Here is an 18511-nt window from a genome sequence, read left to right as displayed (position 1 = left end):
ATCTATATAATCTAATCTAATAAATTAGATAATGTCCTCATTTTCTTGAATTTCCTTCTAAACTTCATTTCTACTTAATCTTTCACTTAAGGCTTCTTTCATGTTCACAGAATTTTATCGTACATTTTAAGATCTTGATTTTATTTTATTTTTTAATGTATTCATTTAAGAGGCAGAGAGAACAAGCTCCCATCTACTGGTTCACTCCTCCAAATGCCTACAGTGGCCAAGGCCAACTGCAGCCAGAACCAGGAGTCTGAAACTCAATGTAGGTCTCCTACAAAGGTGAAAGAAGCCCAATTACTTGAACCAACACCACTACCTCCCAGGGTCTGTGTTGGTGAGAAGCAAGAGTTGTGGGTTTGAGCAGGGTATCACACCCAGGTATTCTGACGTGGGAATGTTAAGCACCTACTTGCCAAGACTAGCTCTGAGATCTTTTAGCAGCAGATCTTAATACAACATAACTGCAGAGCCATGCCAGACTTGACTCTCCTTCTCTAGGTTTAAGATACATGCAATAGGGCCCGCACTGTCAACATGCTAATCCTGCACCTTCAAGCATCAGCATCTCATTTGGGCACAGGTTGGCTGTTCTAATTCTGATCCAGCTCCCTGCATGTAGTTTGGGAAGGCAGTGGAAGATAGGTCAAGTCCTTGGGCCCCTGAACCCCTGTGGAAGACCTGAAAGAAGTTCTAAAGTTCACAAGCCTGAATAACGTAGAGGCGTTGCAACACATGTTTTTCAGAGCGTCTGTTTTTCTGGGTCCAGCTCTTGTACACAGCAGTCTCCCCAGACACTTCCACTCACTGTTACCTGCTCCGAGATTCATCTTGCGAGCAAAAACATTACAAAACATATTTCCAGATATACAAAGAATGTTCACAATCATGAACTTTCCTGCTGTACCAGCCTTCACGTACCACCAGCTCTATAATTTTGCAAGGATGAGAGGCGGGGAAAAGGCAGAGTCAGCTGCCTCTCTGAGTATGTGGAAGGCTCTGGCAGCACCCAGTCACAGAAGCTAGAAGATTATCAGGTGCTTTGCCCGACACTTACTCCTCCAGGTTCTTCCGGAGCTCCCCTTCGCTTTCTTCCAGTCGCTGTTGCAGGACAGAATTCTCCTTCACCTTACCGTCGTGTTGGCTCCGCAACTCCTCTAACTCCACTCTCATCCGCTCTCTCTCCTCTTTGATGTTCTCTTGGTTCTAACATAAAGTAGAGTGACTTTTCATGCACCTGTACCACACATTAACATAATCCCACAGAAACCTACTGCTAAATGTTAATACATTTCATCTTTGAGTTTTCTTTATTAAAAATAATCATTGCTTCAAATATACAGTTTTGTGAAACTTTGATTTACACAAAGGTATCAACCAGGGGATAATAATGTTATGTTGCTACAATTTTAAAGATCTGTGATTATTTTACAATTTATTGTACAGGAAAAGACATAATGAAACTACATAATTAAAGAGTTCATAGTGAACATACTAAATATTTATATTGAATGAATCTAATAGTTCTAAAGGAAGGACACCACCAAGATTAAACCTTGTTGTGTCATTCCTATTACTTAGTTCAGATGTTTTACATACTACACATTCATTAAATTTCTGACTGGCCCACTTGAGTCTGACAGCGTATACTTTATTCAGACAGCAGCAGGCAAACACACAGGAATTTACTCTGTGATGAGAGGAATGAATGCTTCTTTAGAGAGAAAAAAAAAACTGATTTTCACTCCCTTGGGTATCCCAATGTGCTTAAAATATTCCTTATCAATGTGCTTAAAATATTCCTTATCAACCAAGGTGGAAATGAATAAAACATAAAAGAAAAGCCAGGTACCTTGATTTCCAGCTGAAGCTGTCTCTGAAGCTCAGCCACTTCCAAGGTCAGCTTGTTTCTCTGTTCCAACAGATCTTTGACTTCAGATGAGGAATTAGAGGCCTAGAAACATTTGCAAAGATATCCTATCATAAATCTTCAAGATGCTTTCATTTCTTCACCCGAAATACAAACAGATGAAGTATAAACTAAATATCTTAAGATCTAAGTTGAATGTCAATCCCTATAGAGACCCTTCCCCCAATTTTGCAGGCAATATTAATCATGCTGACCCATTTGGAACTCCAGCAAATTTTATTTTACAATACCTTCCTCTAACACAGGAATTACCTCACCAGTTATCTCAACATCAGCTCAATATAACAAAAGCTTGAATAATGATGAAGTTGTTGAACTATGCTGTATCCTAAACTTTGAAATCTTAAAACTTGGGCCCAGTGCAGTAACATAGTGGCTAAAGTCCTCATCTTGCATCTACCAGGATCCCATGTTGCCCCTGCTTCCCATCCAGCTCCCTGCTTGTGGCCTGGGAAAGCAGTGGAGGATGGCCCAAAGCTTTGGCACTCTGCACCCACATGGGAGACCCAGAAGGGGCTTCAGATTGGCTCAGTTCTGGCTGTTGCAGCTCCTTGGGGAGAACCAATGGACAGAAGGGCTTCCTCTGTCTCTCCTTCTCTCTGTATATCTGCCTTTCCAATAAAAATAATAAAGAAATCGTTTTTAAGAATCTTTATATCAATAAATGACTATTTGAATTCTGGTTCTTTCATAGTAGAGTAACTGATACCAGAGTTATCACAAAAAAAAAAAAAAACACTATGAAGAGTAACATACCTAAACAATCATTTGCAGGCTTAAAAAAAAACACAACACAGGGCTATGAATTTTACAGGGAAAATTACATAGGTTAACTTGAATTCACCTGGTTCTTCCTGACTCCATTTTCAAACCACTGCACAGTAAAGTTTTAAAAGCTCAAATAATGCCATCATAAAACTGCAATTAAAACCATGTGATACAATGACACATCCATCAGACTGGCCAATATCCAAAATACTGAAAATACCAAATGTTGGCAGGACTATAGAACAATAGGAACTTTATTGTTTGGGGGGATGCAAACTGGGACAGCCACTTTGGAGGTTTGGTAGTTTCTCACAAAGCCAACCATGTTCCTGCTACACCACCCAGCAGTTACACTCCGTAGTGTATACCCAAGTGAAAAAAAAAAAAAAAAAAAAGACTACAGGGACGTTTATAGCATTGAATTTGTAATTGACAAGACTTGGAGGTAACTACAATGTCCTTAGAAGGTAAATGGACAAATTGTGGTACATCAGAAAATAGAATATTACGAAGTAAAAGAAGCTAAGGTGAAAAGGCTATATACTCATGATTCCAAACGCACGCTGCAATGGAAAAGGCAAAATGATAAAAATAAGAAAAAAAATAGATTGCTAATTGCTAGAATTTAAGGTCAAGAGGACAAATAAACCACACAATGAGGATATTTAGGGCAGTGAAACTGCTAGGTGTGACTCCACAATGGTGAGTATATCATTAAATGGTCACCATTCATGACCTATACAACACCAACAGTGAACCCTAATGTAAACCACAGGCTTGGGTGACAATGACTGGGTCAGGGAAGAGCCACTGATTGTCACAACGTTACACCATCCTGCAGGATGCTAATACAGGTGGAAGGCACGTGTGGGAACAGGACAGCTGAGGAGCTTTCTATGTATTCCAATTTTGCTTTAAAAAAATAAATCCCACTAATTTAATGGCAAAGAGGGTCCAAAATAGACAGTGACCAAATCCCTGTTGGAGGAAGGAAAGTAGACATGCAGGAATTTCAGGGTATAATGCCAAAGACCAGACAGCTTTATAGAAAAAGATGCAAAATCCTTGGGGGGAGGGGGAGCAAGAATTCTTGTATTCATTGATGATTCCTAAACTACATATGAGTCGGCTAAGAATCTAAGAGGCCAACAAAGACATATTTTCAAAAGGCAAAGAATCCAACAAAAGAATCACAGCTTACACATACTCAGGAGATAGTAGGGTTCCAGCATTGTCAAAAGAGTGAAACCTCCACAGACCACCCTGGAATTCATGTGACATTCAAGAAAGGAATGCAGGCCCTCCCACTTAGTAAAGGCAAAAACATACAAAACACAACACTAACAATGCCTCAAGCACCAAGTATTCAGAATCATGGAAATCTGCAAGTAATTTAATTGACTGTCAGAACAATACACACCATTCAATAAGTGACATCTCAACCTAGAACATGCATTACTTGTTATCCACAATCTATAGTACACAATGTTTTAGCAGGCAAAACTGACCAATAATCAATGCATAAAATAAACAGTAAAAACAGAGATGACTCAAACACTGCAGTCAGCAGATAAGATTTTAAAGAAACTATAAACAAAATATTTTTAATTTATTGTTTATTTGAAAGGCAGAGTCACACAGAGACAGAGGTGCAGAGACAAGGAATGAGAAATCTTCCATCTGCCTTCATTCCTGCAATGACCAAAATAGCCAGGGCTGGCCTAAGCCAATGTGAGGAGTTACAGGCTTCCTTTGGGTTTCCCATGTAGATGTACACAGGTGCAGGGGCCCAAGTCTCTGCTGTTTTTCCAGGTGCATTAGTAGGGAGCTGAACCAAAAGTGAAGCAGCCAGGACTTGAACCCGTGCCCAAGTGGGATGTCAATGCCATAGGAAGCAGTAATACCCACTAGGCCAAAGTATCAGCCCCATGGTCTTTCTCAGAGATACTGGCAAGAGAAACTTGATCAGAAGTGGAGCAGCCAGAACTGAAACTGGCACCCATGTGAGATGCCCAGCATACAGGTGGCAAGTTAACTAGCCATGCCATGATGCCAGCTCTAATATTTTTAGAAAAAATTAGACAATGTGAATAAAAAGAGGATTATTGTTAGATTCAATAAACATAAAACAGTATTATAGAATAGCAAACACAATTATCTGAAATCTAAGAACTCTGTTGGAAGAACAAGAAACTGCTCCTTTCAATGACATTTCAAAGGAATCAAAGATTAATATAGCTTTTTAAAAAACAAAATTAATGAATTTGAAAGTATCTAGAATATCTAATACATCAAAGCCATAACCACATGCAGAATGGAGTATAAAAAACAAGAGGCAAATCACAAAGACTTCTCAGATACAAGTGATTGGAATCTGAGAAGAGCTTAGAGAGAATGGGAAAGGAGTTACTCTAAGAAATCAACAACCACAAATTGGCCAATCTGTTGAACATTGACAACCAGGAACTCAGCAAGCCCTGCAATAAATACAAGGAAAACCTCAATTAGGCACATGATACTCAAACTTCTAAAGTTTGAAAAGAAAGATACCAAATTAGCAAAGATAACACAAGAAGCGCCCCTCCCCGCCAAAAAAAACTGGTAGCACTTTCAGGAGACCAACACTAAGTACGACGTCTACCAAAAGACATGCTAATAATGTCTTTAAAGTTCTCAAACAAAGTACTACTTCCCAAGCCAGGGTACCTCCAAGCAAAAAGCAGGGATGAAAGACATTCTCAAACAATGCCAGAATCCATAGGGAACACAGAAGTACTTCAAGATCTAACAGAAAAGGCAGGCAAGCTGGAAGAAAACGCAGGTATAAAGAAAATAACAAAGCAATGCTAGGTGGAGGGACTAAATCCAAATGGAAGTTGCACGTAGAAACATGGCCATAAGAAGTTGCAGTCACAAATAACAATGAAAGACTCTCACGTTCATGAACCTGAGCATCAATAATGACAAGATGTCAGTTTCACTAAATTTAGCCACCTATTTACTGTCATCCCAATCAAAATTCCTGGGGGCATTTTTCGTCTTGTTCTTGATGAAAGTCAACAACCTAATTTTCTATATGGAAAAGTTAAAGACCTAAAAGAGCCAAGACCATCTTAAAGAAGAGTTGAAAGACATTCATGACCAAATTTCAAGACTTACTACCAAATTTGAGGCTTTCAACCTTACAGTATTAGTGCAAATAAAGAGGAGTAGATAAATGTAATAAAAGAGAAAGTCTGAGAGTTAGAGAATAGAATAGCTGACCTTGGCAGTGAATGGCTGGCACTTTAACATCATTTGGTAGCATTTAAGAACCAAACATATGCCTAATTTAAGAGTTAACAACTTTATTCCTAGGTATATAAACTCAAGACAAATTAATGTAGTTCACGAACATTAGTATTTGGCTTTATTCCTAATAGCCAAAAATTGGAAGTGTCCATTAGCTGTATCTACATTGGTACTTTCATACAAAGAAAAAAAAAAGCTAGGATTGACATGGTGGCTTAATAGGTTACACTACCACTTGCAGCACTGGCCTCCCATATGGGTGCTGGTTCGAATCCAAGCTCCTCAAGTTTCAATCCCGCTCCTTGATAATGCTCCCAGAAAAGTAGCAGCAGATGGCCCAAGTGCTTGGGTCCCTGTATCCATGTATGAAACCCAAAACAGCTTCTGGCTCCTGGTTTTAGCCTGGCCCAGCCCCAAATGTTGCAGCCACCTGGAGAGTGAACCAGCAGATAGAAGACCTTTCTCCTTATGTCCCACCCGCTCTACAGAACTCCATATTTGAAATGAGCCTTTAGGGCCCAGTGGCATGGCCTAGCGGCTAAAGTCCTCGCCTTGAACGTACCAGGATCCCATTTGGATGCCGGTTCTAATCCTGGCAGCTCCACTTCCCATCCAGCTCCCTGCTTGTGGCCTGAGAAAGTAGTCAAGGACGGCCCAAAGCTTTGGGACCCTATACCCGTGTGGGACACTCGGAAGAAGTTCCTGGCTCCTGGCTTTGGATCAGCATAGCATCGGCCACTGTGCTCATTTGGGGGAGTGAATCATCGGATGGAAGATCTTCCTCTCTGTCTCTCCTCCTCTCTGTATATCTGACTTTCCAATAAATAAATAAATCTTTAAAAAAAAAAAAAGAACCTTTAAAATAGATCATTAAAATTTTAAATAGCTATTTACACATCAGTAACGAAATTTGTTTATTAAAATTGGGAAAATGAAGCTAGACATTCAAAAGATATTTTTAGTATTTGATTCATGCAAAATTCAAGAATGGTAAAACTTATCTAGATGAAGAAATGAAACTCTGATTTCTTCCCAAAGGAACATAACTCACTATAAAGGAACATAGGCCTCTGGGTGCTGGGAGTGTCCTCTATCTTGTCTGAATGCAAATCAGGAATTAGGGTTGGCATCGTGGTATAGCAGGTAAAACCATCAAATGTGGGACAATCAAGATGGTGAAATAGGGTAAGGACACGTTTAAACGGACAGAAGAACATTTAATCAGGATGAAGCAGAGAGGACATATTCCAGGGAATAGGAAAGGACAGAACAACAGCAGAGGGGTACCTGAAGACTGACAGACACAGGAAAGCAGCGGACACAGCGGTGTGGTGTTGCAGTAACTGACAATCCAACAGCATTCAACTAATGGCAATCTGAACTCCACCAGCAGCCGGAACTCCACCAGCAACCAGGTGGGAAGGGACTTTCACTGGGAGCTTGGGAGGTGAACCCAGACAAAGAACTATCCGTCCTGCTGGTCCATTCAATTTAACCAGGAACAGAGACAGAGCAGCAGATCACAGATGAACATTGGAAGAACAGGGTGGATTTCACAGCCCAGTCAGCTCCCTAGAGCTGAATTGGACGCCATTTTGCGTAAGGAGGCAAAGGCAAGGGAAAGGACTGAGGATACACAGAGCTGGGAGTGAACTCATTTCTGACTCAGTGAACTGCAGTAATGTGGCATTCTACAGGTTCCACCCAAGACAGGTCTGGGTAGCCGTCAGATCTGATGGCCAGCAGATCAAGAACTATAGTAGAAGTACATCAGGGGCCATTTTGTACGTTGTGGCAATAGCTTTGGGACTTCAGGGACAACAGTGAACTGCGCATGTGCTGAGCTCACAAGAACTCACTGAGGTCCGTGGATTGCACTGGTCCCGCAGGAAAATAATACCGACTGTGGCATCGTATGGGGCAAAACAGGTGCGTGTGGCACCCAGACCTAACATCCAACAGGTTCCGACAAGATTAGCACCACCAACAATCTAACTAGATAGGATGCCTGGTGTCTCTCTAATCCTGGGACCTGCTCCAACCGGAAGTGGGAGAAAGGTTGCAGAGACAACAGTGCAGCCTCAGCACGGTATCACAGGAGGTGGAGACTAGTGAGCCAGGAGCTGGGGCTGTGGAGACCATGGTGGAAATCTAACATAAGAACCCAGACCTGGAACTCGCTGGAGGTTGTGGCACAAGTGGCTGCAAGTAAAGAGTTGTGTACCAACTGCAGTAAGCAAAACCGCATTGTAGACCTGTGGGTAACACAGCTTAGAAACCTGCCCCAAGGAGAACACTCTGCTAACCAGAAGCACAATGACCAAGAGCAAAATAAGAGACAAAAACACAATGAATATTGCTGAAAACTCTCCTGCAAAGGAGCAAAACCCTATGCCAACCTCAGAGTTAACTGAGGAAGACATCGAGAAAATGGGGAACACAGAGTTCATAAAACTCATTTTAAAGCTTCTGATCAAAAATGAGAAGCACATACAAGAGTTCAAAGAATTAAAGGAAACAATAAAGCAAATCAAGGCTGATAGACCAGAAATTAAGAACACAGCAGAACAAATTAAAAGTACAATGGAGACTCTCCAAAATAGAATGAAGCAAGCAGAACAAAGAATCTCAGAATTGGAAGATATTTCCTGTGATCAGGGGGAAGCAAACAAAAAACTGGAAGCAGAGCTGGATCAGGCCAAAAAAAGTATTCAAGAACTGAAAGACACTATTAAGAGGCCAAATATAAGAGTTATGGGAGTCCCAGAAGGTACAGAAAGAGAAGCTGAGTTTGCAAATGTATTTAATGAAATAATAAAGGAAAATTTCCCTAATCTGGAGAAAGAATTGGGAAACAAGATCCAGGAGGGGCACAGAACTCCCAACAGGCTTGATCAAAAGCGATCTTCACCAAGACATATGATTATCAAACTCTCTTCAATTGAACATAAGGAAAAGATCCTTAAATGTGTACATGAAAAAAATCAATTGACATATAAAGGAATGCCAATTAAGCTCACAGGAGATCTCTCACAGGAAACTCTACAGGCAAGAAGAGAATGGAGTGACATATTCCAGATTCTAAAAGAAAAAAATTGTCAGCCTAGGATAACATATCCAGCAAAGCTTTCTTTCATCTTTGAAAATGAAATAAAAGAATTTGCCTCTTCCAAACCTGCCCTACAAATGATACTTCAAGATGTTCTCTTGACAGAGAAGAGGAACAGCATCTACCAAAACCAAAGGCAAATGAGAAGAACATCCCAGTAAAATGACAACAGAAGACTAAACCAATGAACAACCCATTCCTAAAATGACAGGACCAAAGTTCCACCCATACATATTAATCCTGAATGTAAATGACTTAAGCTCAATCAAACATTATAGAGTAGTAGACTGGATTAAAAAACAAAATCCATCTGTTAATTGTCTGGAGGAGACACACTTCAACAAAGATCAGCGGAAACTATCGCATGGGTTTTGTTGTTTTCTGTTGGTTTCATCTCTTCAAAACACTTCTGATTAAATCGTTCAATGACTTGTAGATCATGCAGTGGCATCATTTTCTTCAAGAAGGTTCTTGATTTTCATTTCTTCAGCTACACGTTAGTCATTAACTAGCATGTTATTTATCTTCTTGGTGTTATTAATTTCTTTTTTCTCCCTGATGTTGATTTTGTTTTGTGGTTTTTCATTTAAAGGGATGTATAGTAGCTGTGTAGTGGAGACTGTCATATCTAGTAACATGTCATTTAACTTCATGGCATTGTAAATTTCTATTTTTCTTTCTATTGTTGATTTTGTATTATGACTTTTCATTTGAGGGGATGTACAGTAGCTGTGAAACGGAGACTAACATCCAGATGTGAGGATACAATGTAGTATGCATTTCTACTTCCAAAGATGGACTTACAATGAAACTGTTCACTATATCTTGACAATAGGATGCTGGACTCTTTGCCATTGTCCATGTCCGCAATGATGGACTTATGACTGTGTATGAAAAACTGTATTTTAGTAATGATATAGAGGAATTAGGTGGGGGGAGAGGGAATTGGGAAGGGGATAAGGGAAATGCCAGCAGCCTATGGAATTGTATCATAAAATGATAATAATAAAAAGTTAAAAAAAAAACAAAACATCAAATGTGTTGCCAGCATCCCATACAGAAGATGCCAGGTTATGTTCAATCCAACTCCATTTCCAATCCAGCTCCCTGATAATAGACAGCAAAGATGCCTGAGTACTTGGGTCCTGGCCATCTGGACTATATGAACCAACAGATGGAAGGTGTCACTGTTTATCTCTCCCTTTCTCTGTAAACCTAATATTCAAATAGATCCTTTTTTAAAAAATTCATGATCCAGTAAAGATTTGTGCAATTTACTATATGAAAGTTATAACAAATAAAATAGTTATTAAAAGACATTTGCTGCAGACTCCTCTGTCTTAGGACATGATACCCAAGGCCATTGTCTTAGTGTTCTTTTGCACACATATTTGTCATAGAACTTTCGTGACAGGAGTGATTATTGCTTCTTAACTGCTAATGAGATTTTTAATCCCTCATTCAGTGTACAATTACAGAGTACGAATGTTCATGGATCTTGAGAGATGTTTTTCTTCCATTAAAATAAAGAGTGGATGATTCTCTCAAAAAACATTTGGCTAAAATTACCCAGGAAACTGGTAATAAAAACACAAGAGAGAGGAAGCAATAAAAGCAGGAATCAAAGTTGCAAACGGCAATGTCTTGGCTCAATAATCTCTGACTCCAGGTGCAAGAGGGGTTTGACAAACTTGAAATGAGGCACTTTCCCCATCTGTGCCCGTGAAGGGAATAAGAACCCAACAGTCAACCAACACACAGCACTTCCAATCTCCTTCAGCTAAATGAAAAACAATCCATCTTAGCCACCTAAAGCCAACCCAGTGAAGAAAATTATCCTTTCTCGAAAGAAAACTCGACCTGCTTTGCTGTTTTCCAATATGGCTTCAGCATCCTAAGTCTTCACTTAAAACAGACACCATAAAACTCCAGAACCTTGGCTAAGACTCCAATTTAGAAAACAGGAGAAAGGAAACAGTGGGGGATGCAAGTCCCAGCACTGTGTGAGAGCTGAGCCTGAGTTGTCATCTCCCACTTGCCTCACCAGCAGCTTAACTGCTCTCTCTTCTTCTAAGCTCACCTCTCTCTCTCCAGAAGCTACAAAATGGGACAAACTTCCGCAAGTATAGAGGTCTTCAGAAAGTTCTCGGAAAACGTGTATGAGGAAAAAATGTATATTGTAGTCCAAAAGTCTCTGCACTGAAATAAACTTACTTTTCTTTTTTTCACAACCATTCGAAATCATATTCATGTCTGTGTAGGAAATCAGCAAGTAGTATCCCTCCCCTTTAAACTGAAATGGGAAACTTCTTATGTGATGTTCCAAGGCCCTCCCACTGCACTCTCATTCCCCAACTCCTGGTTCTATGTCGCCATCACACTAAGTTATCTGCAGACCCTAAAGTGTCAGTCACGCCACCTGCCTTCCTCTCCACACAGAGGTGCTAGGCTCCCTAAGACACCATCAGTGTCCTAGAAGGGCCACCCTCCGACTTCCCCAGTTAGTTTGTGATCCCAGGACAATCCTCTCATCCGAATCCAAGGCTCTGCTCTCCCAAAGAACAGACATGCAGGTAAATAGGAAAGCAAGAACAGGGGCAGGTGCTGCGGCACAGTGGTTAAGCTGCTCCTTGTGAGAGCCGCAGTCTGCAGGGGGAGTGCCGGAACTCCAGCCTCGCCTCCTGTTTCCAGTCCAAATTCCTGAACACGCACAGCCCAGCTCACTCCAGGCCATGCTTGTAGACCTGGAGCTCCTGGCTTTGACCTGACCTGGCACTGGCTGTTACAGCCATGTGGGGAATTTCAAATCTTGCAGAATCTTAAACCTCGGTTTTTCGTTCTTTCAAAGAAATAAATCTTTTTAAATATATATATATATGTAAAGGAAAAAAACCATGAGGATAATTTCAACTTAGTAAAAGAAAAATACTGAACTACTTTGAAGAACTATGTGGAACCTGCTGAAGGATGGCGATAGTTGTATAATATGAAAATCCCCAGTATATCTGTGTGTGTGTCCCTGTGGCCTCCCTTCTTATTGCTACTATAGAAACACACAAAGGGATGGACACAGCATGGCTCTACTTGAGGCCAGAGCAGCAGCCATGGGTAAGCCAGATGAATACGCAGCAATAAAGAACAGGGTGGACTTTCTATCTCTTCTCTCCTCCCCCCCGATGAGGAATTCCCCTGGGAGGAAAAGGGAAGCCAGCCAGGCAAGGACAGAGTCCTAAGGCCAGGTGTAACAGGACCGAGGGACACTAGTCAGCTGAGCTGCTTCCTAGCAAGGCACAAGTCACCCAGCACTGAGATATTCAGCAAACATGAGACAATTCAATTTTTAAAAAAGATTTGTTTATTTTTATTGGGGAGTCAGAGAGAAGGAAACCAGAAACATCTTCCATCCACTGGCTCATCTCTAAGTGGCCATATCAGCCAGGGCTGAGCCGATCCGAAGCCAGGAGAAGCATCTTCCTGATCTCACACTGGTACAGGGTCCCAAGGCTTTGAGCCATCCTCCACTGCTTTCCCAGGCTACAAGCAGGGAGCTAGATGGAAGGTGGAGCAGGTGGGACACAGGCCAGCACCTACATGGAATTCTGGCGCATGCAATGTAAGGATTTTAGCCAAGAGGCCACCAAGCTGGGACCAAGATGACTCAATCTTTATGACCATTTAAATAATAATAATAACTACTCTTCATCCCTTCCGTTACACCTCAGCTGCCTGTTCCAGGCTCTAGTTCTCACCCTATTTTATATCCAAGGTTCAAGTCAACTCAGATTGACTTCCCCCCAATTTGCTCGTAACAATGTCAGAGTTCTCCACATGTTTTTGTTTTTTCACCACCTACTTTTGTCATCTTATTACATTTGAAGTATTTTTTTAATAAAATATCTTTAAAGTCTTTCTGAAGAAAAGGCAGAATACAAATTAATAACATAGGTTCAGGCTCCCAGTGCTGAGGAACAAAAGCACGATGAGTTTGGATTTTGAGAGGTCGGGGGACAGATTTTGGGAATACTTATATTCACATAATCAGATAATTTGGAAATAAAGTCAAGTCATAACCTAAAATTCATTTGTTTCATACATACACACCTTACACACATAGCCTGGAGTTGGTTTTATATAATGCTTAAATTTGCCTGTCTGAAAAAGAATATGTATACATCTGTGTTTTGACTGTGAGCCTTCATGTCAGGTCAGGTGTAGAATTTTCTACTTGTGGCATGTCAACATTCAGTTTCAGAACTGTTTGCATTGAGATGTTCAGTAAGAATTTAAAACATGGCCTCCGGGCCTGGTGTAGAGCAGGCTAACCCTCTGTACCAGCAACCCTCATGAGCACCAGTTTGAGCCCCAGCTTCTCCACCTCTAATCCAGTTTCCTGCTAATGACCTGGGAAAGCAGCAGAGGATGGCTCAAGTGCCTGGGCCCCTGCACTCCCTTGGGAGACTGGGAAGAAGCTCTTGGGCTTTGAACCAGCCCAGCTCAGCGCTTTCACTCATTCAGGGAATGAACCAAAAAGAAAGATATCTCTCTCTCTCTCTCTCTCTCTCTCTTTCTCTCTCTCTGCAATTTTGCCTTTCAAATAAATAAATCTTAAAAGAAAAAAAAATGGCCTCCACTTTAAAGTGTAGTCACTACTTCAGAAATTTCTCACTTCCTGTTACAAGCATACAGAATGAACTAACAGCAAATTGCTCATCACAGATCACATTAAACATACTGCAAAATAGAAAATGTGTACTTTACTTGATTATTTCCTTGCACACTCCCAGCTGCTCGAGACTTTAAGGTCTGGATTTTCTCAAAAACCAAGTTGACTTTCCTTTTCGTGGCATCATCATTATCAGTGCTTCTGCAAAAGTGACAATAGGGAAAATAAGGAACACAAAACTGTTCTTTGATTTGCCATTTCACACAGACAGCCTTCAAGAAGACAAACTGCAAGAAGCAGGAATCACGGCAGCAGATAAAACCAGTGTGAGACGAGCAAACGCTGTAGCTCTCTTTGAATAAAAAAATGTTACCCTTAAACAGAAAAAAGGAAAGGAAAAAAACGTCACTCTTCACAGTGCAACAGGGGCTCTTATTTCCAAATATATGAGACCTAACAACATTCAAAATTAGCTTGGAAAAAATGTCCAGTGAAGGCTATTTGTTGTTCAATTCACATGGCACATATTCATTGCTAAAGGAATTTTCATTTACTTTGTGTGTCATTCACTGCTCATATGGACACAATATTTTTAAATTTCATATTGAGGACCATCTCTGGTGAGCATAAATTAGTAGGCTTATGCTTTTAAAAAACAAATTAAAGCCCTGTGCCAAGGTTGCCCACACAGTAACCCTCTGTCTAGACGCTCACAGGTAAAGATCAGATAGTTTTATTTACATCTCTCACACACGTGGCAATTAAGGTTTTTTTTTAAATTTCCTTTTAAGTAGGCGCCTCCCACCAATTAAGTGATATGCCAAAACAAAGTAAAAAGCATTTAAAGAATTTTAAATCAAAAGTTCTTCTTCCTTTATCGGAATAGTATAAACCCCTTCACAAAGAAATTGTAATAACTAGTTCTTGGCCAAAAGAAACTCTCCAGTTACCCTTCCCCCTGCCAAAAAGAGCCCCTAATCTTATATTTTGAAACGATTTTATCAGCTGTGCAATCCTGACAAATAATTGCAAAGCACAATCCAGAAAATATCAAGTGCTATGATACCAATGAGCATTTGCCAAGTGGCTGGCTCTCAGCTATGTCAAGCTATCGCGCTTTGGTGCCCTCTCTTAATAATATCTGATGAGAGAACTGAAACAGGAACCCCAAATGCTTTGCCTCGGATTCCGGCATGGTTAGTGTCTAAGTAAGGACTGAAAGATTACTGGAACTCAGTCTCCAAGATAAGTTCTGAAAAGTTCTGCTTCTAAGTGAGTCAAAGGTGTTTAAAACAAAACACGACACAGAAGCAGAGGCCCCTGGCCTGTGCACGCCTGCTCGTACAGTGGATTTTCTTCCTAACTTCTAAGGGACAATTGAAGTCCCCTGTGCAAACAACAGCAGCAGTTCAAGACAGTCTTCCTGTCTTTGAATTTGTTTGTGAAACAGAAAAGCGTCATTTCAAACATGCAATTTTTAACATTTAAAGGCTGAATATGTGTGCCTTAAGCAAAAAAAAAAAAAAAAAAAGAAAAAGAAAGAAAGAAAGAAAATCACTAACCCTTCCTTAAGGTAATTGTAGAGTATCTGCTTGGCTGTCTCCTCGTTGGTTTGTTGGGTGAGCTCTTGCTGGCCCTTTAAGAGATCTGGTGTGGCCTGGAATACAAGGACTGTTATTAGAGGGTGACATCTCCAGGAAGAAAACATTTGGAGGCAGAGGCTTCCAAATGCATTCCTGCTTTCCAAAATCATTTTCCCATTCTCATTACAGTCTGCTCCAACACTGACCAGCCCAGTAACCTCGGCAAGTTTCAAAATTCCCCTTCCCCTCTTTTTTCTCACCTGTCCGTGGAGGTTTGTGGCCTACACCTCCGTAGGGCTAATGTAGGGTTGCAATATCAGACACACGGCACCTGCCACTTACCAATCTTCATATGGTTTTTATCAGTGTCATTACTGTTAATGGTTCCCACAAAACTCTAAATGTGCCACTTAGCCTCCAACCCTTCACAATTAAATTAGAATTAACCTAATTTCTCAGGCTAGAAATTAACCCAGTCACCCAGCTTCCCAAATTAATGTATCCTCCCAAAACCACTGACTCTACGTGAACACAAATTCCACCTACTTTTCAGACCTCATACCTACACAGGAACATGGAATTTCTCGGAGGTATTTGTCAAGTCTCTCTAACAAAGCTCAAGATGGAAGGAAATCTACTAGTTCTGGAAATAACAGAAACCAACACAATCTGCAGACCATAATCTGATCCTAAGAAAAAAACCAGGTGTGCCATCATCAATGCTCACTGGATACAGGATTTCCTACAACCCCTAGACCATGCATGACCAGATTAATGTTTGGATCATTTGGAAATGGGGAGGAAAAACAAACAAACAAAAAAAAAATCGTGATCATGGAGGCATTACCTGAGTATTTGAGGTGGAAGGAAAGGTTTTCACGGAAATTTTTTTGGCACCAGAATCCGGCGAGGCTGCTATCGCCCGACCCTGTAGCATCAGCGTGGCAGTGGTCTTTTTCACTTCCTCCTCCTTTTTGCTCTGAGCTGGGGGAGAAGACGCAGCACTTTCCCAACGACCTTTGCTTTCCAGAACTTTCCCATCTTTGTTTGGCTGCAGAGGCCTGGGATGGGCACCCTGTAGCTTGGCAAAGGTGCGGCCCGCGCTAGGCTTCCCGCGGTGCTCCTGAGATTGCGACCGCTGCGGGCACAGCTGTGACGGCCGCAGCAGGTGCTCGCTGGACTTGCCCAAGTTCCGACTAAATTCCGTCAGGTACTCCACGTTCCCTTGGAGTCCGAAAGGAAAGGCACTGTCCACACTCCGGGATCGCTTTCTGTCGTCTGGATTGATCCTGTTTCGTTTCCCAGGCCGCCCTCTTCTCTGAAGACCCGATTTTTGATCAAATTTCTCAATCAGCTGATCCACGCCGGGAATGGATCCTGTGTCGATATCCCGCCCAGTTCCTGGCAAGAAAGGGATGTACCTTCTGTTTTCATGACGATTGACACTGTCAGCGTGGATGGCACATTCCTGGTCATCAAGGAGAAATCTGTACAAAGAATTGGCCGAAGTGGGAGTTGTCGATGATGAAGATGATCTCCGGGACCGGGCTCCATCCAAGACGGGTCCAGCCGAGTCCTGTCGGCGGAAGGGAAGAACGTCTGGCCGGGTCTTCTTGGTTTCAGCGTGGGCCTGGGGGCTGTGTGCAGATAAGGGTCTCCCGCTAGGGGAGAGGGCTTCCGCCACCACACCCTCCTTGCTGCAACTCTGAACATTGACACACACGGAGGTCTGCTTTTTGGGGTCATCTATGACCACGGAGCTGCATACACGAATGGCAGTCACGTTGGACTTGGCCAGCTCTTCCAGGGGCGGGCTGGTTGGCTGGGAACTGGGAGGCTTGGGAAAGCAAGTCCAAGACTTCTTGCTGTTGGTTCCTTCTTCTGCTGAAGTTTTCAGCCAATTACTCTCAGGAGCTTGGTGATTTGGCAAATTCAAGTCATTCCTCTCTGGATCATAGGGCTGTAGCAGCTCTGGATGCCTCTGAAAGTTCAGCACGTGAGTGGGTTTCGTGGACCCATCTCTGCGTTCTAGAACTCCATTTTTGCCCTCATGGACAGAGGAGGGTTTCAGGTTTCTTACTGGGCTGGTCTGGCCATACGGGTTTTCGGGGATTTGTTCTTCTTCTGCCCTGCTCTCCTTCAGCACAGACCCGCGACTAGCACGGATGGGCAGGTTATTTACAACCGGAGGTGGAAATAAAGGCCCGTTTTCAGGAAAGGGTGTCCCTGCCAGACACCGCTCGGTGTTATTGAGGACTATGTAGGGGTGGCCATCAATGCCCTGGACCCTAATACTGACGCCGTAGGAGCCTGCCTTCGAGGGCTGGGAATTTCGTGACTTTTTTGTTTCATCGCTGGCGAGTCTCAGATGGACACCATATTCCTGTTGCACGTGTTGATATTCACCAAAATACAGCTCCATGGTTCACTGTTCACACTGCCAGGGAAAGACAGGGTAAAGGGATGGGGGAGGGACAATACATTAGAATAGACATCTTCTAAAGACCAGAATAGTTAAGGGGGAAAAAACTTTCAAGTTCTAAGACAACCAGACACTTCTAAGAACAAAGAGCACCATGACCTTGACATGCACAAACAGGCCTTCAGGACACCCTGAGGCCACATGACCAACCAGTGTTTATCAACACTGGGCTGAGGGCAGACTAAGTAGTGCAATGAGCTGATGCCTTTGGCATAACTTTGTTGCTCCTTTTCTAGCTTACAAGCTGTTCCAGTTACTTTCTCTTCTCCTTCCTCTCACTACTCCAACTGCACCCCCGTACCCCCACCTCCCTCCCGCCCAAGTTGGCTTCCTTACCCTGATGCTATTTATTTTTAACCAATAGAATGTGCCAGTTGCCAGTATTTAAAACCAGAGTATTTTTCCATGAAATTAATTGAGCTATGGAGTTCTGATGGGCACCCTTCTCCTTGTTTTCTATACTATTCATTTTCCTCTCTAAACTCCTGCAGCCTTAATGTGCAATCCTGCTTTGATGCCTTCAATAGCTTTCATTTAAGACATAACTTTGAAAACATTTTTACTCTACAGAATCCGCTTTCTATGAGACTGGCAGTGAAAGTCAATGATGAGGGCCTGGTGTGGTAGCCTAAAGTCCTCACCTTGCAAGTACTGAAATCCCCTATGGGCACAGGTTCTAATC

General features: G+C 41.9%; 1 protein-coding gene across 1 annotated transcript in view; it reads right to left on the bottom strand.

The window, feature by feature from the left end:
• The window catches only part of CGNL1 (cingulin like 1), a 97419-nt gene extending 79650 nt beyond the window's left edge, over window positions 1–17769 (bottom strand). Inside the window, exons 1-5 of the mRNA XM_040968980.1 lie at window positions 16195–17769; window positions 15327–15421; window positions 13860–13965; window positions 1856–1957; window positions 1061–1209 (exon numbers count right to left, since the gene is read on the bottom strand). Coding sequence (XP_040824914.1) covers window positions 1061–1209; window positions 1856–1957; window positions 13860–13965; window positions 15327–15421; window positions 16195–17769 — 2027 coding nt within the window. The remainder of the gene's footprint in view (window positions 1–1060; window positions 1210–1855; window positions 1958–13859; window positions 13966–15326; window positions 15422–16194) is intronic.
• Window positions 17770–18511: the final 742 nt, after the last annotated feature.

This window comes from Ochotona curzoniae, unplaced genomic scaffold, assembly GCF_017591425.1.
Source record: "Ochotona curzoniae isolate NIBS_2020 unplaced genomic scaffold, NIBS_Ocur_1.0 scaffold_4701, whole genome shotgun sequence".
Classification (NCBI taxonomy): domain Eukaryota; kingdom Metazoa; phylum Chordata; class Mammalia; order Lagomorpha; family Ochotonidae; genus Ochotona; species Ochotona curzoniae.
Note: the sequence above shows the minus strand (reverse complement) of the source record. Positions and strands in the feature narration are given on the sequence as shown.